This window comes from Notamacropus eugenii, chromosome 1 (genome assembly GCF_028372415.1).
Source record: "Notamacropus eugenii isolate mMacEug1 chromosome 1, mMacEug1.pri_v2, whole genome shotgun sequence".
NCBI lineage: Eukaryota > Metazoa > Chordata > Mammalia > Diprotodontia > Macropodidae > Notamacropus > Notamacropus eugenii.
Window position 1 is genome coordinate 520,925,304 of NC_092872.1, and position 27,516 is coordinate 520,952,819.

Genomic DNA, 27,516 nt, shown 5'->3' on the forward strand with positions numbered 1-27,516 from the left:
ACACACAGACACAGACACACACACACACACACACACACACACACACACACACACACACACACACTTCCCAGCTGAGAGAACTCAATGCTTCCTGCCCCTGCAGTACTAAGTCCGCCTCAGTGGGGTGGGGGCCTTGGAGTGGGGCAAGGATCCAGGTTGGGTCTGCATGCCTGTGTCCTCCCAGCCCAAAGTAACTACACACATACTTCCATCGGGCCAAACTTAGCCACACAAAACTGGCTTGGTTAGTTTATTGATTGAATACTGCAACCCCCAACACCCAGCAGGATCATTCCTTCAGAGGTGCCTCAGATATGGCCCCTGGCAGTTGGTCATTTTTAAATGATGTAGAAGCAAAACCCCAGAGTCTTGTGGGTGGTGAGCAGTCCATGGAAGACAAATGTTTCTGCATCGAGGTATATTAATGCACAACTGGCTTTGTGTACAGTGGGAAAAGAGTTGATTTACTAATCAGTATGGCCCCATGGAAAAAAATAGACAAGATTATAGCACCCAATTGGGAAGGAAGCTTGAATCTGGTTCCTGAATCATGGCCTGGTGGCCCCAGAAGCATTGTGGGTTCAGTGGTTTTTTTCCTCCTGTCGTGTTGGAGGCATCATCACTCTGACACTGTGGGTGGATCCAGAGAAGCCAGAGTTAGGAAGTTTTTATCATTAACCCCAGGCCTAAATTCATAACCTATCTCTACTCCATACTACCTGTATGATTTTACACCATATCTTACATACCTGCATTTAGCATGGAGCCTGGCACATAGTAGGCACTTAATGTTTATTGGTTGATTGAGAGCTACTTCTCTACAGGACTCAGGGGGACCTTGAACTAAAGCTCTAAGATTTCTCCCAAGTTTAGATTCTATGACTTGCAGAGATTACCATGTTCTTTGGGTTTCAGCTATCCCTACATACTCTACAATCTTAGACCTATATTTGGCTCAGAGCAAACTCTTCCCTTTTAGGGTACACTAAGATTATGAGACCCTGAATCTATTTCTGAAGTTCTTTAGCTCCTCACCTGGAGATACTGTGCATTCCTGGGGAGGGGAGCCATGCCTAGACAGCACCAATGGCTTTCCCTTCCAAGGAGAAAGTTTTCCTCAAGGGAAGAACATGAGACCCTGGGGGAGTTTCTGAGAATGGTCAAAGGAGACCCAGTGGGCTCCAAGGCAGAAAACAAACCTACCTTTAGAGACTGGCTGTGGTATCTGATAGGCCTTGTACAGTTGGTCAAGGAGTTCCTTTTTCTCATTATCTGGAAGGAAACTGGACTTGGCTGCATTGATGTTCTGGAAGAACCAATGTGGCAAACAGTGTCAGAATTAGATTTTCAAACACTGAACAAAGTCCACGCCCCCTTACTTTCTGTAGGAAGGAGCAGACTCAAGTAGCAGAGTCATATGGATGAGGCTGCACAGTTAAGGATATCAGAATGGGAGCAGGTCACCACCTGGTCCAGGGCTATTTCCATCATGCTCTGCTCTAGACAGATGTATAGGGAACTGGTGCAGGCCAAGAAGAGGGTAAGGGCTTGTGTAAAAGCCATCAAGGACACAGTCTCTGAATCCCTTGGTCTTTCATATAGCAAATGTTATCTGAAAATGGGACAGTAGCTCTGCCTAGAGGGTTGCTCAAGGTGGGCTTCCCCTAAGACCATTTTCTAGTTTGAAGAAGCAGGCAGCAGCCCCTCAGGTCCTGAGGGGTGGGGGAAGAGCTGGAGCACTGCCCTGTGGGCTTACCTTCTTCTTTCCCAGTGTTACCCTTATGTTACCTTCCCCCAGTCACTCACCAGTCTTATAAACTCATCCTCAGTAAAGCCCATTTGCGTTTTTACCATTCGGTAATCTGTGTCAATGGTAGACTTGAAGATGAGGGGGTCATCTGTGTTGAGTGAATAGTTAGCCTTATCATCCTTAAACCTGGATGAGAGAGATGAGGAAACCATAGGTGAATCCCTGCTAGAAAACAGCTGTGACCTGACCCTTATGGGCTCAGGTTAGGCCTTTATGAACCTAGAACAGTGGGCTGGCTCTCACTGTCCTTGTGCTGGTATCTGTCCTGAGGAACATAGGAGTCACCCAACCCTACTTCTACTGGCAGTCCTGAAGACACTTCTGGGCCTATCGTTTTCAGGAATTCAAATGTATTAAATACAGACTATTTTGTAGAGTACAACATCTAACAACAGTAAGATGGTCCCTTGTATCACAGAAGTGGTTCAAGTTATCCTATAATGTGTATTACAGTGGATTTGTGTCCCTGGCCATGGGACATGAGGCACTTCCAGAATAGTGGACATAGTGTGGGAGGGAGTCAGTGCTCTCTAGATGAGGGAATGAAGATGCCACCAGTAAGGGAAAGTCTGAAGGCCCAGAGTCCCCAGGAAAGTGTCCTAAGGTATAGGAAGCAGAGAGAGAATGAGAAAGGTCCAACTTTAGGAACATGGCACGAGCAAAGAGAGCCAGGAAAGTAAGGCAGCAGGGCTACAGGGGACCAATCTTTAGGCAAGACCCCCACCATGTGTCAGTGGAACCCAACCCAAAAAGAATTAGGCTGCAGGCACTAAGCACAACCATACAAGAAGAAACTACCATTTGTGTCCATCCTCTCGTTGGCCTGGCAGGAGACAGATGCCCCAGGGATGGAGAGATAAGCCTTCCAAGGCTAATAAGGTGCTTCTGGCCTGCATACTACCAGAAGGTAGTCATCAGTCGAGGGCAAAGCTAGCCCTAACCACAGCACTTAAGGGAAGCCATCACAGGACTGCAACCAGACATCCCATGCTTCCCTAAAGGTCCTGGCAGTAATCAGAAGAGTGCCAGCTCACCGTATGACTGCATGTGGGGTGTCCGGGTTCCAGGCTCCTGTGAGATAGCTTGACCAGGGGCATACCTGGGTGAGAAATGATGACTTGAAGAATGAGAAATGCTGCTGGGGAAATGTAGGGTGCCAGATCTGGCAGAAACCTAAAAGAAATCAGTTAGTCTAACCCTTTCAATTTATAGACGTGGAAAATGAAGCTCAAGAAGGCAGCGTAATGGAATGAATATGGAATTCAGAGTGCAAAGTTGGGTTCAAGTCCTGACTCTGCTGTTCCTTCTTGTGTGACTTTGTGCAATTCACTTCACCTGTATAGGTCTTTATTTTCCTATCTGTGAAAGGAGGTAGATAGACTAAAGGATCTCTAATGTCTTTTAGTTCTAAATATCTAAGAACCAATAAAATGGCTTGCCTGGATCACACAGTGAGGAAGTTGTAAAGGCAGAATACAAACCCAGAATTTCTGACTCCGAAGCTAGAATATTTTTCTGCTACATGAGGAAGTGTTACAGCTTGTTATATCTGCCTCAGGATGGGTGGGAAATGGGCCTTCTTAGGTTTACTTTGCCCCAAGACTTAGTTCATGGATAGGGGAAGTGAGGATGCCACACTTTAGGCAGAGTGTCCCCAAATGTATACTAGAAAGCTCAACCTAGCCAACCCACTCACCTCAAAGTGCATGTTGTCCTTCAGCAACCTCTCATACAGGGTGGCGTTTTCCACAGAGTGGTAGCCATGGCCTATCCTCTCAGTATGGAGAATATCCACTGCCTACAGTAGAGGGGAGGGTGAGAGTGAGAGCAGGATCCAGACATGGACACCCCCAGCCTCTTTGCCCTCCTCCTAGCCTCACCTGCTTTACAACCTCAGCAGACCCAACTTCTCCGCAATGAACTGTCCGATGAATGCCACTTTTCACAGCCTCCTGTAAAGGCACAGGAAAGAGAGGGTTGAGTCTATAGGGGTAGGGACTAAGAGAAAATTTTTAAGCAGGCTGCACCCCTCTCCAAGGACCTCCCAGCCCCAATGAGTCCTAGGGGATAAGGACCTCCAAAGATCCACAATTAAGTTTCACTTTAGTCTGGACCTGAGAGGGCCTGAAACCTCAGTCTTTCAGAAGCCCTTACTGTTATTCATGGCAGCAGACACCTTCTCCTGCAATAATTCATAACACAGGAGGAACTGATGTGCTTGAGGTAAGAGAGGACATGGCTAGCCTTGAGAAAATGAGGAAATGGAGAAATTAGAATAGTAGAGATGAAAGGGAACTTAAAGGCCACCTTCATTTTACAGGAGTGACCTGAGGTCCAGAGAACAAAACGGACTCCAAGGTCACATAGCTAGTGAATGACAGAGCTAGGACATCAGCCAAGGGTCTCTGACTGGGAGCCTAGGATTTGTGCTACCATTATGCTCAACCTTACCCTTGCAGGCTACAGAAATGTTGGCAGCAAACAGAATTCAAGAGCTCCAGATCCTCTAAACTGCTCATGTGTCTCTTGACTAGGAAGCAAGGCTTGTTTCATTATGCATAAACTGTTGTCCCCCTCCCCCACCACCACTGTGGCCCCCATTCCCCATCTTTCCTCACCTCATAGGCTTGTACATGCCCTTCAAAGAGGCTGCTGTCCTGGATGGTCTCATCTCCAGCCAGGTCAATGGCCACCACCGTCTGCTGGCGATACTTCTTACAGAGTTCCACCACCTCAGGGGACCACTCTGTAGGCAAGACCCATACCATGTGTCAATGAAGCTCATTGAAGCTGAAAAGAATCAAGTAATAGGCAAAGCAGGCACAAAACCCTAGTATACCAGAAGACACTACCACCTGTGTCCACCTCCCATTGGCCTGGCAGGAGACACATGTCCCTGGGACTGAGAAACAAGTGTTCCATGGTTAATGAGGTACTTCAGTACTGCAGACTACCGGAAGGCAATCATCATTTGAGGGTAGGGCTAGCCCCAACCATGGCACATAGATGAAATTAGGATAGGGCTATAACCAGACATTCCACACTGCCCATTTCCATTTCTTCCCATGGAAGCAACACGGGCCACATGAGAACATCCCTAACTCATACAATCTCAGCACTGAAGGGATCTGAGGTCACCCCGCCCAATCACAGGAATCCCTTCTACTGTACCTTGAATGTTTGCAATAGGGAACCCAGATGTAGTGAGGTGGCAAAGTGGATAAAGCACTGGCCCTGGAGTCAGGAGGACCTATGTTCAAATCTGACACTTATACTAGCTGTGTAACCCTAGGCAAATCACTTAACTCTAATTGCCTCAAAAAAAAAAAAAATAGGAACCCTACATCCTTCCAGTGTGTCCCGTACTATTTTGGAACAGATCTCATTATTGGCATTTGCTTTTCTGCAACTTGCACTCATTTCTCCTCATTCTGTCTTTCTGAGCCAGACAAAACAAGTCTGACCTCACTTCCATATAAAAGCCCCTCCCTCACACATTTTGGAGATAACTGTCATGAGTTCCCTAGGTTTTTCTAGGCCAAATATGCCCCCTTCTTCTAATTCACCCCAGCTTGATCCCACACAAATCAATCCTGCCTTGCAGGCACCGACACCACCTTCACAGTTCTATGGTTTTACATGTAAAGAACCGGCACAACTCTGTAATCTGGGGGGTACATTTTTCTGCTCTGAGCTGAACTGAGGGAACAGGAAACCACTACCAGTTTGTAGGATGGTAGAGAACAGCAGTTCATGGTTGGAGCTCAAAGACTTGTGTGACCGGGAGTGCGCCATTTTCTCACAGATTCAGTCTCCTCATCTGTAAAATGGGGTAGGACTAGATGATCTGAGGGCCCCTTGAACTTATATATAATTCACAATTTGATTCAAAAGGAAGCATGACCATGAAGCCAGAACAAACTAAACCCTGCTGGGGCATGTAGCACAACCCCAGAATGTCAGAGCACCAGAGCATGAGGTTCTGCCTTATCCAGATGGGCCTTGACCCTAACCCACTCAAAGAGTGACTGAGTGAAGACCTAGAACAGGGAATCCTTGCCATGTCTGAAATCATCTGGCGTGAGGACTTTGGAAACTTATACCCACATCCAACACTGCTCAGAGAGAGGCAGCAATAGCTTCCTGACCCTCTGCAATAGATCCTGCTAATCCTCTGCAATAGATCCTACTAATCCTCTGCAAGGGGCTGGGGCTGGGAGCCAGGAAAAGCCCTAAACTCTTTCCTCAGGGAGACCCAGCAGCTGAATTATCTGGCACCAGACTTTGTTGTCAAGACAGAAAGAAGATATCTGGCCTAAGAAATGCTATCCCTGTTGGCCATAAGCAGACAGGGTAGGACTGCAGGCCAGATGAGCTACTTCAAGGTAAAACAACACCCCCATCCCTAACTGAATCCCAAGAGCTTTAGGGACCATGTGGTGTTCAGGTGAGACCCTGCTTAGAGATATGCTCACAGACAAATACAGAAGAGAAAGCCCATTGAATGAGGCTTCCAATTCTAGCATATTTCACTGTGGGCTCTGGGGTAATACAGCAACTCTACACCATGTACATATATATACATATACATATACATATACATATACATATCAACTCTCTCTCTTTCTCTCTATATGTGTGTATGGGAAAGAGAGAAATAGAGACAGAGGGGAGAGGGAGAGACAGAGGGGGGAAGAAGAGAAAGGGGGAGAGAGATAGAGAGTGCAGATCTATGTGAGTTACTCTCCTCATAGCTCTCACAGGCATGTGAGTTCAGCAATTCATATGATCATAGAAATGGAAACTGGCAGGAACCAGATGTGTCAAGCAGGTTCTCTCACTTTACAAATGAGAAAATCAATTGATGAGCACCAACTGAGTGCCTATAATGAGCTAGGCATTCTGCTTGGCACTGAGGGTGTAAAAACAAACAAAAACCCCACAAACCCAGAAGAAAAATGACTTGCTCAAGATTGTGTAGATCTGGGGCAGGGCTGGGGATCTGAACCCAGGTCTTTTGATACCAAAGACAATGCTCTATTTCCTGGATATAACATTGCTTCCTCAGTAAGCATGTGGACTCCTGGATTTCCCTAAATATCTCTTTGGCATATTTGCCAAATAGGTATCTGCTTTGTGGAAGGTGCAAAAGAGACTTCTTATGGAGAAGAATAAGAACTAGTAAAAAAAAAAACAAAAAAACAAAGACTTTAATTTTTTCTGAAAATGGGCCAGAACTTCAAAAACTTTCTAGCACATGGTAAGGTTGGCCAATGCCCCCTCCCCTACTTTTCTGGCAGAAGTAAGGTACAGTATATGAAAGAGACTAGCTAAAGACACAAGGAATATGTGCAAGTCAAGCATGTACCTCCCTATCAAAAGAGTCCCTCTGACTTTTCCTAGTTTAAGGATCTCCTTCCAGTGCTTGGGCTCTTAGAGAAGAGGATGGAGGGTAAGGTGAATAGGATGAGAATGACCAAAAGGGGAGAAAGAGAGGAAGAGGAGATGAGAACAAGTGGGAAGGGAAGAAGGAGGGAAAGGAGGCAGGAAGAGGAGCAGAGGGATGGGAGAAGGGAGGGAAGTGAGGGAGGGAGAAATGAGCAGCACAGAGCAGGGGGAGGGGAGGGAGGAATTCTAAACACTTACTATGTGCCAAGCACTGAGCTAAGTGCTAGGGAGGTAAATAGAAAGTAAGAAGGTTCTTGTTCTCAAGTTGATCATATTCTAATACAGGAGGCAATACACGTTGGCAATTTCAGTGGGAAAGGTCCAGTGGTCCTTAGAGAGACAAAAAGAAAGGATGGATAGGAAAGAAGGGAGGAAAAGGTAAATAGATTAGAGGGGATAGAAAGGAAGATGAGGAAGGAAGGAGGAAGGGGAAGGGAAGGGAAGGAAAGGAAGGGAAGGGAAAAGAAGGGAAGGAAAGGAAAGAAGGAAGAAAGGAAATGAAGGATGGAGGGAGCAAGGGAGGGAGGGAGGAAGGAAGGAAAGAGGTAGAAGAAGGAGGGAGGGAGGATGATGAGGACTAGGGGCAGGCCAGAGGAGGTGAGGAAAGGGATCATAATACATTACTTGGCATGTGGCGCATGCAGCATAGAATAGACCTGACTTTGACATTAAAGTCTCTCTCGCCCTCCTGTAGCCCCTGGCTGATGAGAAACACGACTTCATCAGGGGTGAGGTCTCCTCTGTATGGAAAGAGAAATTCCCCAAAAGCAAGTGAGGCCCTGGGCTGGGGGAGAAGCCAGCCCCTCAGCCTGGAGATCCCACTAAGACAGAAAACCTAGCCAATGGCTGGGCACAGGACCCCAGGCAGGGAGGGTGTTTGTTTGTTTTACTGGGTCAGTATGAGTAAGTGGCATTTTTCTTGGCATCAGAATGAACAAAATTTCTGTCTCCAGCTGGGCCTACACCCTACCCCGACCCATCTCCTGTTTGGGGGGAAAATGGCTAAATTGATACCATATGGGGAGCCAAGGGGCTTGAGACATTTCTAATAGAATGTTAGGGGAAATTCTCCATATTAGAGATGTCTCACTGGGAAAGGGGAGGGGATGGGACACAGAGAGAAATTTAGATGGTGGTAAAAAAGGTATTAATAAAAATTCATTTTTTAAAAAGAATATTAGTATATCTGCGCAGGTGATCCCTAGTTAGGGGAAACAGCCACAGCCCAGATCAGGAAAAGTTAGGAAACTCAGGTTCAAGTTTTGATTCTTCTATTACCTCACTATGTGACCTTGGGTAAGTCACTTACCTTCTCTGGGCCTCAGTTTCCTCATCTGTAAAATGAGGGACCCAAACTAGATAATCTCTGTGGTCTTTCCCCACTCTGTGATTTAGAATGGTCCTAGGATTCCTCTTCCAGCGAGGAGGTGTCAGTCCATTCAGAATGTTAGCCTGCCTAGGTGCAGGCCTTGGACCCTCCAGCCACCCCCTCCATACCATCCCGGTCCCTCTCCACTCACTTACTCAGCCTGATTCCAGGGAATGGGATCCACCTTGGAGTTGGCCAGCAGGTGGGGGCTATACCTCACCTCCACATATACCACCCCTTCCTTGGCTTTCATCTCCACAAATTCATAGGCCACTCGTTTGATGGCCTCTCGGTCACCCCTGTGAGGATGAGGACAGGAGAAAGGCAGGGCTCAAAACAGCCTCCATTACTAGTGGCAGAATGCGGGAGGACAGGGGTGGGAGAGGGGGAAAGAAGGGGGAGGGGGAGGGGGAGAGGAGGGGAGGGAAGCCTTTGTTGTTCAGTCACTTTCAATCATGTCCGACTCTTCATTACCCCATTTGGGGCTTTCTTGGCAAAGATGCAGGAGTGGCTTGCCGTTTCTTTCTCCAGCTCATTTTCCTGATGCAAACAGGGTTAAGTGACTTGCCTAGGGCCATACAGCTAGTAAGTGTCTGAGGCTGGATTCGAACTCAGGAAGATGAGTCTTCCCTACTTCAGGTCCAGCACTCTATTCACTGTGCCACCTAGCTGCCCACATATATGTGGGTAAACAAAAGAATATCAGAGTACATATTTGTGTGCCTCTGTGTGTGAGTGTGTGTGTGCATGGGGGGGTGAGAAGGGGGATGGGGGGAGGAAAGAGGAGAGAAAGAGGAAGGGGGAGAGAGAGAGGAGGGAAAGGGAGAGAGAGAAGGGGGAATGGGAAGGAGGAGGAAGAGAAGGAAGTGGGAAGGGGGAGGGAGAGAAAGTAGAGTGAAAGGGAAAGGGGGAATAAGGGAAGAGAAAAGGGGAAGGGGGAAGGGGGAGAAAGAGAGAAGTGGGAAAGAGGAAGAGGGAGAAAGAACAGGAGAAGGAAGAAGGGGGAGGAAGAGAAAGAAGTAGGAAAGGGGAGGGGGAGAGAGAAATAGGAAGGGGAGGGAGAGAAAAAGAAAGGGGAGAGGGAGGGAGAAGGAAAGAAATTGTGGGTCTCTATGAGACATGACATTCTGTGAGTAGGCATGGTTTCACAGGTATGTTAAAGGATATGCATGCTTGTGGAAGGAGAAAGATGTCTTTTCTTGCCAGCATTAGAGTAAAAACCTTGGGTCCAATGAGAGAGCAGTTTGCTGGGCACCTACCCACAATCCTCTTTCTGTCACAGACTCAGGGGACAGATAACAATTGAAGCAAGCCAGAAGCCTACTGCCCTTTTGCGGAGGCAGAGAAAGGGGCAGGGAGAGGAATAAGTCAGAGGAGACACTGCAGTTGGGAGGGTTTCCATGAAGGATGAAGCCCAGGGTGCAATAAGGAAGTACACACACACCTGGCCCTGCTTTCCTTGAGCCTCTCGCCAGATGCCAGTGGGGCTGGCTGTTGGGCAGTTGCATTTGAGGCCCCTCCACCACAGATCCTTCTCTCTACTTTTATTGCCCCTTAAAAAACACACCAACCTCACTCTGTATACCTTGGTATGGCATAAAAAACCTTGGCTTAGTCAGAGGACCTGGGTTCAAATTCTGGGTCCGTCACTACCTCACTTCCTCCACCTAAGCCTTAGATTCTTTATAAAGTAAGGGGGTTGTATTCTATCTATGATCATAATAATAGTCCATGTTCCTGTGATCACAGATTGTAATTTCTCATCCTAACCCAGACGAGCCCCCACAGCTCAGCCCAAGCCTTAAATCACCAGAACTTTTCTTTAAACTAGAGCATTTTTTCCACAATCCATTTAACTCTCGACGTATTCTTCATTTCCTATATAAAGCCTTGTCTTCACCCCAAGATGATGAGTTTCACAAGAGCTGGGACTGAGTCTTTTTCATCTTATGTCTCCCAAGGTGCTCTTTACAGGCCTAGCAACATAGAAGGCAACTCACGCAATGGCTGGCATGTAGTAGTCAAATTTGGCCAAGAACTCTGGGAGGCTCAGGGGCTTATCCATGCCAATGATGCCCAGGAGTTCCGACACTGTGTTGGCAGGAAGTGGGATTCCTCTCTTCCTGGAAGCAAAAGCAAAGTACATGGTCATTGAATAGCCATCCAATATGGAGGAGAACCTGGAACGACAGAGCAGAGAGGGTGGGGCCCGCTCCTCAGGTCCTCACCTTCCTTCTAGGTACATGGACCATAACTCCATGGAGGCAAGTGTGGTACTGTGGACAGAGCACTAGATTTGGAGTTGAAGGGCCTGGGTTCAGCTCAGCTACTTATTAATTGTGTGATTTGGGACCAATTACTTAACCTCTCTTGGGTGTTTTAATATGTTTTAATATGTTCCTAAACAGTTTCACAATCCTGTAAAACGAGGGAATTGAATTAGGTAGTCTCTATGAGGACCCTTCCAGATCCATGTCCATCCCTTCTAGTCTATATCCCCAGCTACCCCTTGTCTCCTCTACCCCTTCATAAATCCATCCTGCCAACAATATTGCTGTTCTGCTCTATAACTGTTCATCGCTCCCTATTCCAAGCTGAGAATTCGAGGGCCTCCACAACCTGGCACCATTCTGTCTTAGCTTCTTTCTCACATAATTCCCCTTCATACACTAGGTATCAACAGAACTGAACTTCATGCCTCCTTTTATCCATGTGCACATGCATGTTTCCCATGCCCAGAATGGTCTCTCTTTGGGGGCAGCTAGGTGGTATAGTAGATAGAGTGCAGGACCTGGAGTCAGGAAGACCTACCTGTATTACCCTGGGCAAATCACTTTAACTTCTGTCTCCCTTAGTTCCCTCATCTATAAAATGGGGATAGGAACAGCACTGACCTCCCCAGGGTTATTGTGAGATCATATTTATAAAGTGCTTGGTGCATAATAGGTATTTAATAAAATGCTTGTTTCCTCCCTCCTTCTTTATATTTCCACTTTGTGAAATATTGCTATCTCTTCTAGGCAACCTTTTCTAATTCTTTTCGCACTTGGTCTTTACAGAACATACAATTTGATCTTTTTAAAAATTTTTTATTAATGATCTGTTTTCACTTTTCTACAGATATGATCTTTTTTAAGCACTTACTATGTAACACAGTTGTTGTTAATTGTCCTTCATTTCCAAAGAGGACCAGTGACATCAAGAGAGTGATGTCTTGCAAGTGAACTGGATTTAAGTGAGGCAGGGCTGTGCAGAGTCATCAGCCTCACTTTCTCCCTCAGATCCATCTGAGTCCAGTGGCAAGACATAGGTCAAGATGACTGGAGATGGCCCTGAATGTTATGATTAATGTGTATCATGGACCATGAGGACAAGAACAATGCGTTATCTGATCTTTGTATCTCATAAAGCGCTCTTTAAAAATTTAATTTCATTTTAAATTTTCTTATTTTTTTCAATACTTTTTGTTTCAGAAATTTGTTTCTGAATATCTCCCTCACATAACCAGCTAGCCAAAGATTAACAAAGCAGAAAAAAGGCAGTTCAGCCAATAGGTGAGCCATTTCTAATGAGTATATATAACATTCCACATCCATGGTTCCCTTCCCTCTTTCAGCGAGGGAGGGAGGTACATTTTTTCAACTCTTTTCTAGGACCAAGCTTGGCCATTATAATTCCATTATGTTTTTCTTATATATATTTACGTATAATACATAATTTATCATACATAATATTATAATTCTATTATAATTAAATCATGTGGGTTTGGGATTTTGTTGTTTTTTCCATTGACCTTATTGTAGCCATCATGTATCCTGCTCTCCTGGTCTGCTTGTTTCAACCTGCATCAGTTCATGTCTTCCAATTCTTCTCTGAGTTCTGCACTGTTGTTTTTTACAGCACAGTGATATTGCACTGCATTCACATACTATAATTTGTTTAGTCATTCCCCCATTTATAAGTACCTCCTCTGTTTCCAGTTTGTGGTAGTGTTTTTGTTTTCCTACAACAAAACGTTATTTGGCTATTTGGTTCCTTCCTTTTGTCATTGACCATCTTGGGGCATTATGGGAAATCTGGAACAAAGTGTATGGACATTTTAATCATTTTCTTACCATAACCCCAAATTGCTTTATTGTATGGTTAGAACAATTCACAGCTCTATCAAGAATGTATTAGTATGCATGTGCTTCCAATGCTCATTATTTTCATTTTTTGATCACCTTTGCCAATCTTCTAGGACTCTTAATAAATGTTTGTAATAGTTTGTAGTATAAACCTGGGCTGGAACAGGAAGGGATGAACATATGGATAAGTGAATGTGTGTGTGTGTGTGTGTGTGTGTGTGTGTGTGTGTGTGTGTGTGAGAGAGAGAGAGAGAGAGAGAGAGAGAGAGATAGAGAGAGAGAGAGAGAGAGAGAGAGAGATAGATAGAGAGAGAGAGAGAGAGAGAGAGAGAGAGAGAGAGAGAGAGAGAGAGAGAGAGAGAGAGAGAGATCGTCAAATTTTCCCCTCATGAGAACCTTAGGGGGAAGGGGCCCATATGAAATGAGGGAGAGAGAGTCAACCACCCACCAAAACTCAGAAAGAAGTTCTATAAATCACTGATGACTCAGGGCTTTCTCTCCTGAGGGCTCAGTGGGAGACTTACCCTGAGTGCAGACTCCCTTCTCAGCATAAGAGGGTGTGACCTCTGGGCAGGGGCATGGTCCTGCCTGGTTTCGTGCCAGGAAGAGATTTATCAGGGTACTGACTGCTGGCTCAACAATTCCTAGGGCCTGAGCAGGCGCCACAGACTTCCTCTGCCTCCAAGCCTACGTCCCTCACAGGCTGCTACCACTACGCACTTGGGGATGGACAAAGGAGAAGGGCAAGAGGACTAAGAGACCTGCAACCCTTAGTCTGAACAGGCTGGAGGAGGGAGGGGCTCTTCTAAATGCACAGTGTTAGGGATGCTGTTGATGAAGGGGCTACCCAGTACTACTCACCCCTTGCTTTTCGCTTTCCTTTTCCAAATTGCCTTGGCATAAACTGCCCTCCCCGACCCATGACCTCTGTCTCTAGTTGTTTCTCTGTGTCCAGCTCCAGGCTGGTATCTTTCTTCCCCTTTTCCCCTTCTGTACTATGTTCCCCTCTCTCTTTCTAGACCCGTGCTTGCCTTGAATGACATAAACTCAGAAGAAGTCAATTTGGAATGGACTAGAGAGATCATTTATCCCAACCCTCTTATTTTGCAGATGAGGGAACTGAGGCCAGAAACTGAATTATCCCAAATCACAAAGAAAGTAAGAGGACCAGGTATCAAGCCCAAAGCCAATGCTTTTCCCACTCTATGGCCTGTTCTCTCTGTCTGCATTTATCAGATCTCAAATCTAGAGGTGAAAAGGACCCCAGAGCTCTCTAGTCCATATGTGATCCTACTGAAGAAATCTCTAATGTATTTCCTTTTAGAAATTAGTACAATCCTTTGAATCGGATGGCAACATAAACTTCACTGAAAAATGCCATACTGGCTATAAAAAACTCAAGATTGCTTAAGTAGTAGTGCTAATATTCAATTCTGAGCATAGCAAGAATTAAAAACAAAGTATTCCTACTAAGAGGAATACTTTCAAGATAGTCTGGTCACATCCTATGCATAATAGTAATAATTATTTTTAATAGATTATTTTGAAGCAAATGAGGAAAGTTAGTAAAGTTGTACTTTTTGGATGGAAAAACTTTAAAGACAGACTAATAGTGATTGGTCAAGTGAGGAAAAAATGACCCCATAAATGTAAGCTACATGTTGAAGTTATAGGCATATAACATACACCTCAAGTTAGCAGGCATCATTTTACAGATGAGGAAACTGAGGTCCAGGCAGGCTAAATGATTGTCTATAGTCAAAGAGCTAGAACATGTTTGGGAAGGGATATGAACTTTAGGTTCCCGACCCTGGGGACTGACTCCTGTCCACTATGTCTTACTGGTACTTCAGTGTAAGTATTGTTATCTTCATGTTACAGGTAGACAAACTGAGGCACAGAGAAGCTAAGTAACTTCCCCAGGATCACACAGAGAGTATGCACCAGAACTCAGTCCAGCAAGGAAGATTCAGGCTTTTCCAGACTCTAAATATAGAGTTCTTTACACCACCCAACATTCTCTTAAAGATCACCACAGGGATAGCTTGCCATTCCAAACCCACAAGGAAGAGAAGAGAGAAAATAAATTCCATTCAGATTGAATACACAAAAAGTGCTGTTAAGAATATTGTGACATGTATGGGACTTTTCTTTCTCTTGGCATTTGAATTGCATCCTGTCTGTTTTCTTAAAGCTCAATGGCATACCTGGTTTCTAGCCTCTCTGACTGCCAAAGGCCTCTCCAAACCTCTACAGTCTCCCTAAAGGCCAAGCTTCCTCCTTATCTGACCTCCGTTATGAGATCATGCTTGGAACTTTGCTTGCCTTCCTTGGATTCCAGAAAAACAATGTTGTTGTGACCCTTAATAAGCAACCACTCCTTATCCCTGGGCTGGCCAGCTTAGAATCCAGATGGCTTTCCACCCCATCTAATGAGGGAAACTTAAAAAGAAATAAATCATTTAATGTTCTAAGGGAAACCCCAAGATGGCAGGAAACTCCCTTTCCTTCCTCCCTAGCCAAGGTCTTAATACTTTTCTTATCTCCATAAAGAGTGTTCTAGGCTTTTCTTATCCCTTTAATGAGGTTCTCTATCTTCCCTATCCTCTTAAGGGCATTTCCTTCCCTATCCTATCCCTAAAAGCTGCTGCTAATGACCTGATTAAGACCAGTCCATGTAGCTGCTTAGCTTAGGTGGGTTAGGGATAAACTGAGACAACCCAGCCCTTCCTCCCTGAAAGGCTCCTTCCTCTCTGGGCTGGGTGGGTAAATGACTGTTTCCGGTTGCTGCCCTTACTCTGGTTTCAGATCACGTTTAAGACACTTGAAGTCATAGTCCATGATCCCTTTGTGGAACAGCAAACAACACCTTGGTCCTAGTCTGAGCTGAGCCTCCATAACTTGCTGGGTAAACCCCACCCCCACCCCTGCTGCCACCCCCATGGGACATATTTGTGCTCTCTGAGCTGGTTTTTCTATTTGTAAAATGAAGATAATACTCCTATGGCAGAAAACGTGAATTATTGCCATGGTTTGGTGGCCCTGTCTGATTACTGATGGGCATTGGACATTCCCCACTTCCCTCAGTGACCCAGAGGCCTTGGTATCAAGAAATATTGCAAAGCCAGGTCTGAACCTTTTCTACCAAGGTTGTTCATAGAGTTCCATGAACTCAGGGACCACACCTACATGGCAGCAGGGGAAGGAGATGGTAAGGGGTCAATACCAAAGCTGATACAAAAGAATAGGGGCTCTGGAGAAAAAGGTTTCAGTAGACAATGGTCAACAACATGACACTCCTTGCAGGTTGTATCACCTCCCAAGCCTAACACTCTCTCCCAGCAACAGGTTCCCCAAGTCCTTTTAGCTCCTTAGATTTCAGCACTCACTCCCAAGGTACACTGGGACCCACTCCAGATTGACTTTGGGTTGTTTTTTTTTTAATTTTTAACTTTTTTTTTTTTTTTTTACATTTTACATTTGTTACATTCACCCTCTGTCCCAAAGGGCATCAGAACAAGTGAACAAGATGGTTCAAATCTCACCTCTGGGACATAATGACTGTTCATCCTTTGGAAAGTCACTTAACTTTTTATGCCCTTGGCACCCCTCTGACAGTTTAAGTTTCAGAGGAAGGTGTCAAACTGCATGAATAGTTTACTCCTGTACCAAGTTCCCTGTATCAGTGGAATCACTGGTCCATCCTCTCTATCCCATATAAGATAAATATAAGGTAATTCCAGGGAGGAGATACTAATTATCAGAGCATACTCTCCCCTTGACAACCAGCTGAGGTGGGAAGGCATAAATTCTTGTTTTAATCCCTCCCACCAGCAATCAACCCCCCATCTTCTTCACATACTTAGCATAGAACAAGATGGTCTCAGGCTTGATGGCTCCATCCAGATGGACATGAAGTTCTACCTACAAGAGAAAAAGAACTGTAAGAGGCCAAGGTAATGTTCTCATGGGCCTGGAGGCCCATGGTGCCAGAAGGCATGCTAGGGATATTGAGAGGGTGAAGCAAAGGGGTAAGGAAGTGAAAAAAGGTGCAAGAATCCCTGGTCTCTTTCTTCATTCCCATCAAAAACCAGTGTTCTGCATTTGACTCTGAGAAAAGTCTGCCTGCCTGAAAGCTTGGGGAGTGGCAGCAGATTCATTCCCCACTGTGGGTCATGTTGGAAGCTGAACCTTCACCCATGTATCTTTGTAGCTCTGCCCAGGGGAAAAAATCATTTAACTTCTCTCAAGCTGTTTCCTTATCTGGAAAACAGGGTTGATACCTGACAGAATGTGTTGTGAATAAAATAGGATAGGGGGAGGGGCTGAGAATCGGATTTCACTGATATGGGGAACTCCAGTGTGAGGAAGTTCCCTTTACTAATCACGTTCTCTTCAACTTACACAGAGTGAGAGTTGCCAAATGCTTGGAGAAATAAAGTGATTTGCCCAGGGTTACACAGCCAGGATGTATCAGAGGAAAATGCTTCATAAATATTAGACTGCTGTACATGCATGAATTGTTATGAATAATAACAAAAGAATCCTTAACTTCCTGCAAGGCTCAGGTCAAGAATTACTTCCTACAAGAGTCCTTACTCTCCACTCCGACTTCCCTCATTACTCCGTATTAACTTCTTTGGGTGGCATAGTGGATAGAGAGCTGTCCCTGGAGACAGAAGACCCGTATTCCAGTCCAGGCAACAGATACATCCTACTAGCTGTATGACCCTTGGCAAGTCCCTTGAATCTCCTAGTGCCCTGAGCGGCACTTACAGAATAGAAGTTGCTGACTTATATTGGAAAAGGGTGTTTCTTCACCCCAATGTTTCCCATTCCAATAAAATCACAGGTCTAGTCTCTATCCTGAAGTATCATATAAATACGAACTATTCTTAGTATTACTTGGGGACAAAGGAGAGGTCCAGACAAAGTACTCAAAGAACCTGAGGAGAAACAAGACTTCTGGAGGAGGGGAGTTAGGGAAGGCTTTCCAGAATCAGAGAATTTAGGAGCAAAAGGTACTTTAGACTTTATTTAGCCCAGGAGTTCCTAATCCCTTTTGTGTGTCTTGGAGCCCTCTGGTGAACCTTCTCAAAATAATATGGACCCTTTTTGGAATAATGGTTCATAATGAAGGAAATCTATTCCTAACATAGAATTGTGTGTCTGTGTTATTTCACCATGATATAAGATCCTTGAAAGTAAGGATTGTTTCATTTTTATCTGTCTTCCTAGTTCCACAGTTCCTGGAACATAATATGCACTTAATAAATATTGGATTATTGTGTGTGGAATATAATATGCACTTAATAAACACTTGTTGAATGAATGAATGGTTTCAATTGAAGGGGAAAGTAAGGGGATGAAGCAGTCAGCAGTGGAATACCCAAGGAATGAGGACCCTGGAGAGTTCCTTCCAGTAGCCTTGACCCATTAATACTTTAGAACAATGAATTCACCAGATTCACTAAAATGTCATCTGGGAAGGCAGGGAAGTTGAATAAGTTTATTTTGGTTAAATAGAGTTAAAAGGACCTCTATGTACTTAAAGAGACCCATAGGACTCCCTAATTATTGCCCACCCTGATATGGCTCCATGGGTTCTCTGGGTTCATTAGGTAACTATTACAAAGTCAGTCTCCACCTGAGTCAATTATAGTTACCCCATTTCATGGCTATAGACCCTATCCCTTTCCCTCAGGCTAAGCCTTACTGCACCACCCCCCCCCCCTTCTGCAGTGAATCTCTGCTTCCATCTAGTCACTTCAAAGGTCTATGCCAGGTCACAGTAAGAGGGAACTGGGATGCTGGGATGAAAGAGTAGAGATGACCCAATACAAAGCCAACTTTACTGCTGGGACTAAAGAAGCACCAATTTGGTGGTTGATGTGCTGGTTAGACCTGTTTCATGACACAATAGCCATTGTAGCTCTTAAAGACAGTTCTTGGCCTCTGGGGACAGGAAAAGGAAGACGTAATTCCCTTCTGTCATCTTTTATCTCCCACCCCCAATTCATGTAACTAGGAGACTGTCTTTCTAGCTATACAGTCTCACTGAGGGCAGGGAATGTTCAATATGTGCAGGACAGTTTATAATGCATAGAGCAATTTAACCAAATATGCTTCCTGATCTCTAGCAGCCACGGGGATCCCAGAGCAGGGGCTGCTCTAAGCAAATACGAAGATCCAACATACAAGACAAGTAAGGCAGGGGGTGTATCCAAATGATTCCTCTAATAGCAAGATCTCTAGTGTGATGGGAAGAGCTGAAGGTTGGAAGTCAGAAGGTCTGAATCAAAGTCTTAGCTCTACCTAATGCTATGCGATTTGGGGCAAGTCATTTCCCTTCCTCTGGGTTCATTTTCTTTCCTGTCAAATGAGGAGTATGGAAGAAATGATCTCTTGAGATCTCTTCCAGCTAGATAATTCTATTTAAAATTTACAAAAATGTTCTGTTACATAAAATGTTTAAGGGGTAGAGTTCTAAAGTAAGGTTTTATCAGAACCTAAAATGGGAGTTGGAATGTAATATACCTTTCTTTTCTGAAAGGGCCTGAGCAATGGACCAGGATACTCAGTGACTGTAGTCTGTTTCAAATTCTCAAGAGGAAACCTTTCATCACCAGGTTAGTCTCCTAGGAGAACCCACATGGTATCACTCCCAGAGGTAGGTGATAACTACTGAAAAAGGAATTTTTCCTAGGAATCTGGGGATTAGGTCAAGAGAGTCCACTGCCCTTCATGGGGCAAGGAGCCAGAGCCTGACAGCAAATATGATTATAGAGAACCTTGAATACAGAAACTCCCTTAGTCAAGAGGGCACCCTGCCCACTGGGTACTGTTCCAGGACAGGGAATGCGAAGGAGGAAGGAAGTCTGAGGGCATTGAGAACCTTGCAGATAAGCAGAGGGAAGCTGGACCCTGGAGGAGATGGGGGAAAGTACTGGCAAAGAAAGCTAATCAATTGAGTGTATGCCCAGCTATAACTGGGGATTCTCATCTCTTTGGCTTCTCAGTCTGGGCACTGTTTAACTAGCTGGTGGCACAGTTGCATCTGGGTTGGCAGGGACTCAAGAGCAGCTGTCCTGGTTCACTTCCAGTCACCACCTGCAGGAAGGTCCTTTGGGTTCGATCACTCCCATTGGGGAGGGTTCTTGCCCCTCAGAGCCAGAATTCCAAGGGAGGGAGTAGCAGGGTAGGAGCTGATGATGCCTCCATCTTGCCTCTCCCTCCTCCCTGAAGCCTGGGTAACACATTCATTTCAAATTCAGGTTTGGCTAGTTGGTTCTCCAACCTGCCATTCTCAAATACTCTAATTTCCCTGGCAGATCCTAGGCCAACCCCCTCATTTCACAGAGGAGGAAAGAAAAGGAAAATAACCTAAGGCCACATACGTAGGAAGTGGCCAGTCTATGGTGGATGAGAATCCATGACAAGATCTATGACAAGAATCCAGATCTTTTGATGCCAAATCCCAAGTTCTTTCCATGATATCATGTGGATCAGAGAGGACAATGTGACATGCACCTGAAGGGTAGGGGCAGTGGGTGAGCAGTCAATCAGTCATTTGCCAAAAGAATCAGAAAAGCTCTGGGCTCTAGATACTCTGAGCTGTAGTGTGATGTCCTGTGGAGGGCTTAAGTGCTTAGGATGGAATCTAGGGAATCTCTTCCTCCTTCCTCACATCTTCTTCCTCTTTGAGTCTTAATTGCAGATGAGGTTCTCCCTAAACCCCACAGAGAGCTAGAAGGATCTTATAGACCATCTAGTTCCATCCCCTTGTTTTCCATAGAAGGAAACTGAGGTTCAGAAAGAGAAAAGGTCTTACACAAGTGAGAAAGTTTCTCAACTCTGGACCAGTGCACTTTCCACTAAACTAAACTACCTACTCATCTCCAGGTGTGTGTGTGTGTGTGTGTGTGTGTGTGTGTGTGTGTGTGTGTGCATGTGCGTGTGTGTGCATGTGCACAGGCGCACGCGAGTGTGTGTGTTTGTCCTTGGCCAGACCACTCAGCCTAGGAAGACTTATAATATCTTCTAAGGATTGATCTGCCACCCAAGGGTTTTCCAGGGAGGTAGAGTTCAATGGTTCATCATGGGAACTCTACCAAATAAGACCACAGGAGGTAGCAGCCTGTGGGGAAAAGATATTTGGAGTCAGGGAGTCAGTCTGTAGGGTCCCCTCCAGCTCCAAGTCCTAGGACAAGGAGGCTTGCTGAAAGTTGGTTACCTAGGATCACTTTATAAATGACATTATCTAGTGGAGGTCACAAGGCACACAAATCCCTGGAGTTGAGCTGATCCCTGAGGATTCGTGACCTGCCTCTGAAATCACCCCCAAGCCCAGGTCTAGTCCAGATAGGCCAAGATGTTGTTCTGCACAGGCCAGATATCCGCTTGTCTTCCTGATCTCATTTCTGCAAACAATACATTGGTCTCGGGCCAGGGATTACGACAAATTCAGAGCTGGCTGAGGGTCCCTCAGGTGGTCTCTTGTGGGACAGTAGCTGAGCAGGAGGCATGAGGAGTGGAGACTATTAAGAGGAAAAGAACAGCTTTGGAGCAGTTCACCTTCAGGGCCACCTGAAGTCTTCCTTACCTGCAGAACACATAACTGCTCTCAGAAGGCCCAACACTTACAAAACAAACACCCTAACTAGGTGCTTAATGTGCTCAGTGCTGGGGATGCAAAGATGACCAGTCCCCACTTTCAAGGAGCTTATGATCCAATGGGAGAACACAAACATGTACACCAATAAGGCAGATTGTGATAAAATAACAAGCTACTGTGTCTAAAGACCTACAAACCTTAAAGTATAGCAAATGAAAGGCAGTGTGGCAAAGTGAAGACCTAGGTTCAAATTCTGTCCCTAACAGACACTGGTTGTGTGACCTTAGGCAAGTCATTGATCTGGGTGACTCTCTAAGACCAGGACATGCTGGCCTGAATTGATAGGAGTTTCCTCACCCAGTAGTTTCTCATGCTAATGAAATCACAGATCAAAAACTCTGTCCTGAAGTATTATATACACACAGGCAATTCTTAGTATTAAAGATACTAACAGTAAGCTAGGTAATGCAGTGGAGAGAGTACTGGGCCTGGAGTCATAAAAACCTGAGTTTAAATCCAGCCTCAGACATTTACTAGCTATGTGACAAGACAAATCACTGACTCTCGGTCTGCCTCTGTTTTCTCAAGTATAAAACAGGGATAATAATAGCATCTCCCTCCCAGGGCTGTTGCTGAAGATCAAATGAGATAATATTTGTAAAGTGCTTAACACAGTTCCTGGCACAGAAAAGGAGCTTAATAAATGCGTGTTTCCTTTCTTGATTGTTTAAGAGCAAAGAAGAGGTCCACGTGAAACATGGAGGGAAGTGTGAGAAGACGAATCACTTTTAGGTTAAGGAGAGTCAGGGAAGGATTCGAGGATCACAGAATTTAGAGTTAGAAGGGGCCTTGGAGATCATTAATCCAACCTTCAGATGGGGAAACTGAGGTCCATCACGGGGAAATGACTAGTCCAAAGTCACAGCTAAAGTTGGTGGCCGAGCTGAGACTCAAAGTCAAGCTTCCAGATTCCCAGTCCAAGCTTCTATCCACTAGGTCATGCTGCCCCTTTTACAGAAGACAAGTTGCCTGAGCTTAGATCTTGGAAGAAGAAAAGAATTTTCAACAGATCACCCCCTATAAGACTCTATTAGTAACCAGTGCTTTAAGGTTTGCAAAGCACTTCTTAAATTTAATCTTATAATCGGGTCACTGTATGCCTTGTAATACACTTAACTTTGTGCTATTAGTTCTGTATTAGATTATAAACTCCCTTATAAATAGGCAGGGACTATCTTTCATCTTTGCCTTCTCAGCACCAAGTACATTAAGCACACTATACCTGGGTTCAAGGCAAAAAGAATGGTATCTGGGAAGGGACAGAAGAAAGGGCAGGTTGAGAACAGAGAACAAAGGGGAATGGAATGAAATGAGGCTTAGTTGACAGGCTAGGGTCAATGCAAAGGGGGTTCAAATACCATGCTGAAATGAAGCCATAAATCACAGGCTGCTTTTAACTGTTAAGCATTTCATTTATTTATTGTTATTCAGTCCTGTCTAACTCTTGATGACCCCTGGCAAAGATACTAGAGTGGTTTGTCATTTCCTTCTCTAGCTCATGTTACACATGAAGTAATTGGGGTAAACAGGGTTAAGTGACTTGCCCAAGGTCACACAACAGTAAGTGTCTGAAGCTGGATTTGAACTCAGGAAGATGAGGCTTCTGGCTCCAGGCTCAGTACTCTGTTCACTGTGCCACCCAGCTGGCTTATTTCATTTATAGTGAACACATATCATCAATCATCCATCATCGCTGCAGACACTTACATAGACATAGGTGTTGGACCTGTGATTTCACTGATATAGAGAATTCCTGGATGAGGTGACTGTTTACCAGGATAGGTGTGTCTTAAAAGAATTGCCTAAGACCTCCAGAAGGTAATGTATCTGCCCAGAGTCACAGAGTCACTATTAAATACAGATCTTCCTAGTTTTAAAGACATCTCTAGACACTATGCCATGCTTCTTCGTAGATGTTTTAGGACTGATCACTGCAAGTAATGTAACAGGGAAGGAAGGAAAGGGAATAAGCATGCTTATAGTTAACCTACTGTATGATTTTCATTCTACAGTTGAGGAAATTGAGGTAAACAGAGATTAAGTAGCTTGCCTAGGGTCACACAGCTAGGAAATGTTTGGGGTCTAGATTTGAACTCAGTCAGGCCTTCTTGACTCCAGGCCCAGCATTCTATCTATTGCACTACTTAGCTGCCTCAGTAGACTTCAGAACTGGAAAGTCTATGGAATGAGAATGTCAGAGCTGGAACAGATCATCTATTCCAGCTCCCTCATTTTACAGTCTTGTCCTCCCAGCTAGACTTGGTCTTCTGCTTCTCTAGGTCCTCCAAGTGTAGCCAAGCACCAGGGTTAAATTAAAAGAGTTCCCCATTCTGAGAGTCTAGAATAGCCTTCAGATGCCACCTTCTCCATTCACCCTGAACACACACACACACACACACACACACACACACACACACACACACACACACACACACACACAGAGTACCCATGCAATGACTCAGGACAATTTAGCCAAAGCTTCTACCTTCTTTTTTCTGCAATCAGGTTTCTCTTTCTGGACTTTTGTCTCCATTGGAGAAGCAGATCACACACATCTGAGCTGTTTAATAGCTTCAAATGTGGTCCACACTTCATTGATGGAGTATCATAATGATACAGAGACATGTACATGAGTACACATGCACAAAGAGCATAATTCAGAAATGCAATTACCTCCAAGCCATTCTTCCACTTATACTCTCATACCCATGAGCACCCCCAACCTTGCCCTCATATCTTTTGAACCATGGCCAACATGCATAGATCTTGTCATGTCGTTACTCTCTTCTTTGCCCAGACTGGTGTCTATTCCTAGAATATCCTCTTTCTCCATCTTTGTGTTGAAATTCTACCCATTCTTTCCAAACCAGTACAAATGCCTCTTCCTCCTCCAGGAAACCTGCCTCGATCTTCTCTAACGACTTCCTCCTAAGACTTCGCTTAGTACTTTGCTTGTAATTCTCTAATGCACTTACTTATAAACTATTATAAACGCTATTCTATATCAGTGTTTGTCTCTCATCTTTCTACTAGACTGTAAGAGCTCTATATACAGTAGGCAATTAATAAATGAAAACCTTTTGCAATCCAAGATTCACAAGTTAGTAAAAAAATAAATTCCCCCTCCCAGAGGTAATTGCTTTTGAAAATGTTTATTGGTAGCTTGTTTTTCCATCACCTTCATTGCACAATAGATAACTGAATTTTATAAAAGATTTCTCAAAGTTAAAGGGCCTTCAAGAGCTAAAGAAATGAAATTTTAAGGGTGGAATCTGAGGCAGGCGCTGAGGCAGACAGTTGGGTTAGGCATATCACATCATGCCCCATAAGCAGCTGTTTATTCTGTCTATTTCTCCCTATTACATAAAGGTGAAATTGATACCAGTGACAGAAACGTTCAGGTGTCCCTAACTCCCATTCCCATTCCCCCCCCCCCCAACCCTGGGAAGGTGATGAACTAGCCCAACTCAGTCTCAACCCTGATTCTCCCAAGGGGAATAAAGAGTTCAATCAGGCTCCATCTGGCTGAAATCTGGATCCCTTCCACACTTGGGACTGAGAATTTCCCAGACTCAGACTAACTCGACAGCATCTGGTCCGTGATATAGAGTATTTCTCCAGACACTAGTATCTCTGGCCAGGGAGGTCACAACCCTTGGCAAAAAATGCTGAACATAATTTGGAAATATCAACCTTTTCTGTTATGACCAGGGCTTAGGCAATGTAAAAGTTCCTCTGGACTAAACTCTCCTTCCTCACACCCTGCTCTGAGCCACTAGGAAGATCCACCCTCCTGATACCTTCAATTTTCCTCTGTTAATACTATCATGCTATTCCAAAAATACACTTGACAGCTCCAAGTATTTTAGTCATTTCATCCAGTGTCTACACTATCTGGTTTTTATTCTCACAAGATAGCACAGTACAGAGGAAAAAGGAAGGATTTTTTTTTGAAGGATCAGATTCAAACTCTGCCACAGTTTGTGTGACCTTTGTCAAATCAGTTTCCTGAGCCTCAGTTTCCTCATCTGTACAAGGAAATGCGACCTGCATAATCCTTTCCAGCTACAAAATTATGATCCTTAGGTATTTTACCTTCATTTTACAAATAAGGAAACTGAAATCAAGAGAGACGTAACCGAATTAAAACAGATGATATTTCTATACCACACAGTGCTCTCCTTGTAACAGCCCTGTGAGATGCAGAAGAAGGATAAAGATTACTATCTCTGCTTTACCAGTGAAGAACCTGGGGCCCAGAAAGTAAGATAATTTGAGCAAGGTTATGCAGTTAATCGATGGCAGAGCTAGGGCTTGAAATGGGAGCTTCAGACTCCCCAATATTATAGTATTTTACACTGAGAGACACAGAAAATCTGAGATGAAGGGGACCTGAAAGGCTATTCAGTCCAACTGATTCATTTGACAGCTGAGGAAACTGAGGCACAGAGAGGAAACTATCCATCTAAGGCCATAGTGGGTGTTCCTGGCAGAAGTGGAACTAAAACTCAGGATACTTGATTCCACTATAAGATCAAATGACTCCTGAGAAATACTAAACTTAGGGATCTCTGAGATACTCTCTACTCAATGATTTTTCACTCCCATTCTAGACTGGGTAGGGAAGGGTATGCACAAGCAGGTCTGTGCCTCTTTAGTCTTATGAAGTGAAGGAAGTAAACTTTTAAATAGCACCTACTACGTGCCAGGTACTGTGCTAAACATTTTTACAAATATTATCTCATTTGAACTTCACAACAATCCTGAGAGGTAGGTGTTGTTATTAGCCTGATTTTACAGTTGAGGCAAACAGAGGATCACACAGCTAATAAGTGTCTGACATCAGATTTGAATTCAGGTCTTCCTGACTCCAGGCTCAGCAATCTATCCACCATATCTTTGAGAGTTTCATCCTAGTTTCATCCTAGATTTAAGGAGATGGAATTAGCTTTCTGGTCTTATCAACTGGATTGTCTCTTTGTTCTTCCTTCCTAGTTACCATAGGATATATTGAGAGGGCATGTGGTTTACTAGACAGAGCATGGAGCTAGAGATCAAGAAATATAATTACTTATCCCTAATCCTCCCCACTGATGTTAAATTATTTCTATTTTCCTGAACCTCAGTTTCTCCAACTGTAAAATGAGGGCGTTGGATTAGATGGTCCTTAACATCTCTTCTGGCTCTAACATTTTAAGCTCTAAGGGCTCATCCAGCACCAAGATTCTTTATACAGGGTCATAGATCGTAGAGTCAAAAGGAATCCTTGACATGTAATCCATTACCTTCATTGAACAGATGAGGAAAGTGAGGCCCAGCAAAGTAGGGGCTTACACAAATCATATGGGTAGTAGAGGGTAGAGCTAGGGTTCTAGCTAACCCAAGTCTTCTTACACAAAACCCATGCATGTTCCACCCTACCCTGTGTTCTCTATTCTAAAGTCCCTCCCAGTCCTAACATTCAATGCTCTTTGTTCTAACATTCTTCTGACAGGGACAGTCTGCTCCAAGTTCCCTTCCAGTGCTAACACTCAGATGTTCTCTGTTCTAACATCTCCATCTCAGACAGTGTCTACCCTCAGGTCCCTCCCTGCCCAAACTGTTCTCTGTTCTAAGCTGCTCTCCGTTGTAACAATCACTGAGGTAATGGGTCCAGAATTGTTTATGGTTCTGAATGGTCCCCGACAGAATGCTTATGCTCCACCCCAGCTGTGGGTTCAAACAACAGCTCCATCCCAGCCCTGGATGCAAATACGGGGGCCACAGCTAGGGGAGGGGTCTCTCCCGCAGACCGTGGCAGCTAGGGGGCCCTAGCGGTGGGATCCATGGGGCTCCTGGGACCAGCAGTGGGGCCCCGGGGCTCCATTGTCCTCAGTTCCTTCCCTCTCCCATGCACCCAGTCACCCCGAGCTCCTGGCTCCCCGCGCTCACTTTAGGCTTGTCAAACACTGGCGGCTGGCTCATGGTGACGGTCTGCCTTCGGTCGGTCCGTCGGTTCGGCCAGTTCTGTCCCGGGGGTTCCCGTCTCGGCCTCTCGAGCAGCCACCCCAGTTTTAACAGGGCTCTTGGGCTCAGAGCCCGCCCCCGG

At 44.8% G+C, this 27,516-nt stretch overlaps 1 protein-coding gene across 2 annotated transcripts; it reads right to left on the bottom strand.

Moving 5' to 3' along the window:
* Positions 1-217: 217 nt before the first annotated feature.
* Positions 218-27,516, bottom strand: ADA (adenosine deaminase). 2 transcript variants are annotated; one of them, XM_072633677.1, is made up of 12 exons: positions 27,360-27,516; positions 16,617-16,678; positions 10,628-10,750; positions 8,783-8,926; positions 7,883-7,998; positions 4,429-4,556; positions 3,691-3,762; positions 3,507-3,608; positions 2,845-2,909; positions 1,852-1,936; positions 1,204-1,306; positions 218-630 (listed from the first exon to the last, which is right to left on the bottom strand). In XM_072633677.1, exons 1-12 carry the CDS (start codon positions 27,390-27,392, stop codon positions 620-622), a joined length of 1,044 nt encoding a protein of 347 aa, XP_072489778.1. In that variant the 5' UTR covers positions 27,393-27,516; the 3' UTR covers positions 218-619. The 2 variants fall into 2 exon arrangements, with proteins under 2 accessions (XP_072489778.1, XP_072489777.1); XM_072633676.1 differs by having other exon boundaries at positions 1,807-1,936.

Excerpts from the sequence above, each read along its gene's own strand:
- ADA (XM_072633676.1), bottom strand. The coding sequence starts at position 27,392 with ATGAGCCAGCCGCCAGTGTTTGACAAGCCTAAA. Across the intron at positions 16,679-27,359 it reads CAGTGTTTGACAAGCCTAAA|GTAGAACTTCATGTCCATCT; the intron begins GTGAGCGCGGGG and ends TTTCTCTTGTAG. Across the intron at positions 7,999-8,782 it reads ATTCCCTGGAATCAGGCTGA|AGGAGACCTCACCCCTGATG; the intron begins GTAAGTGAGTGG and ends CTTTCCATACAG.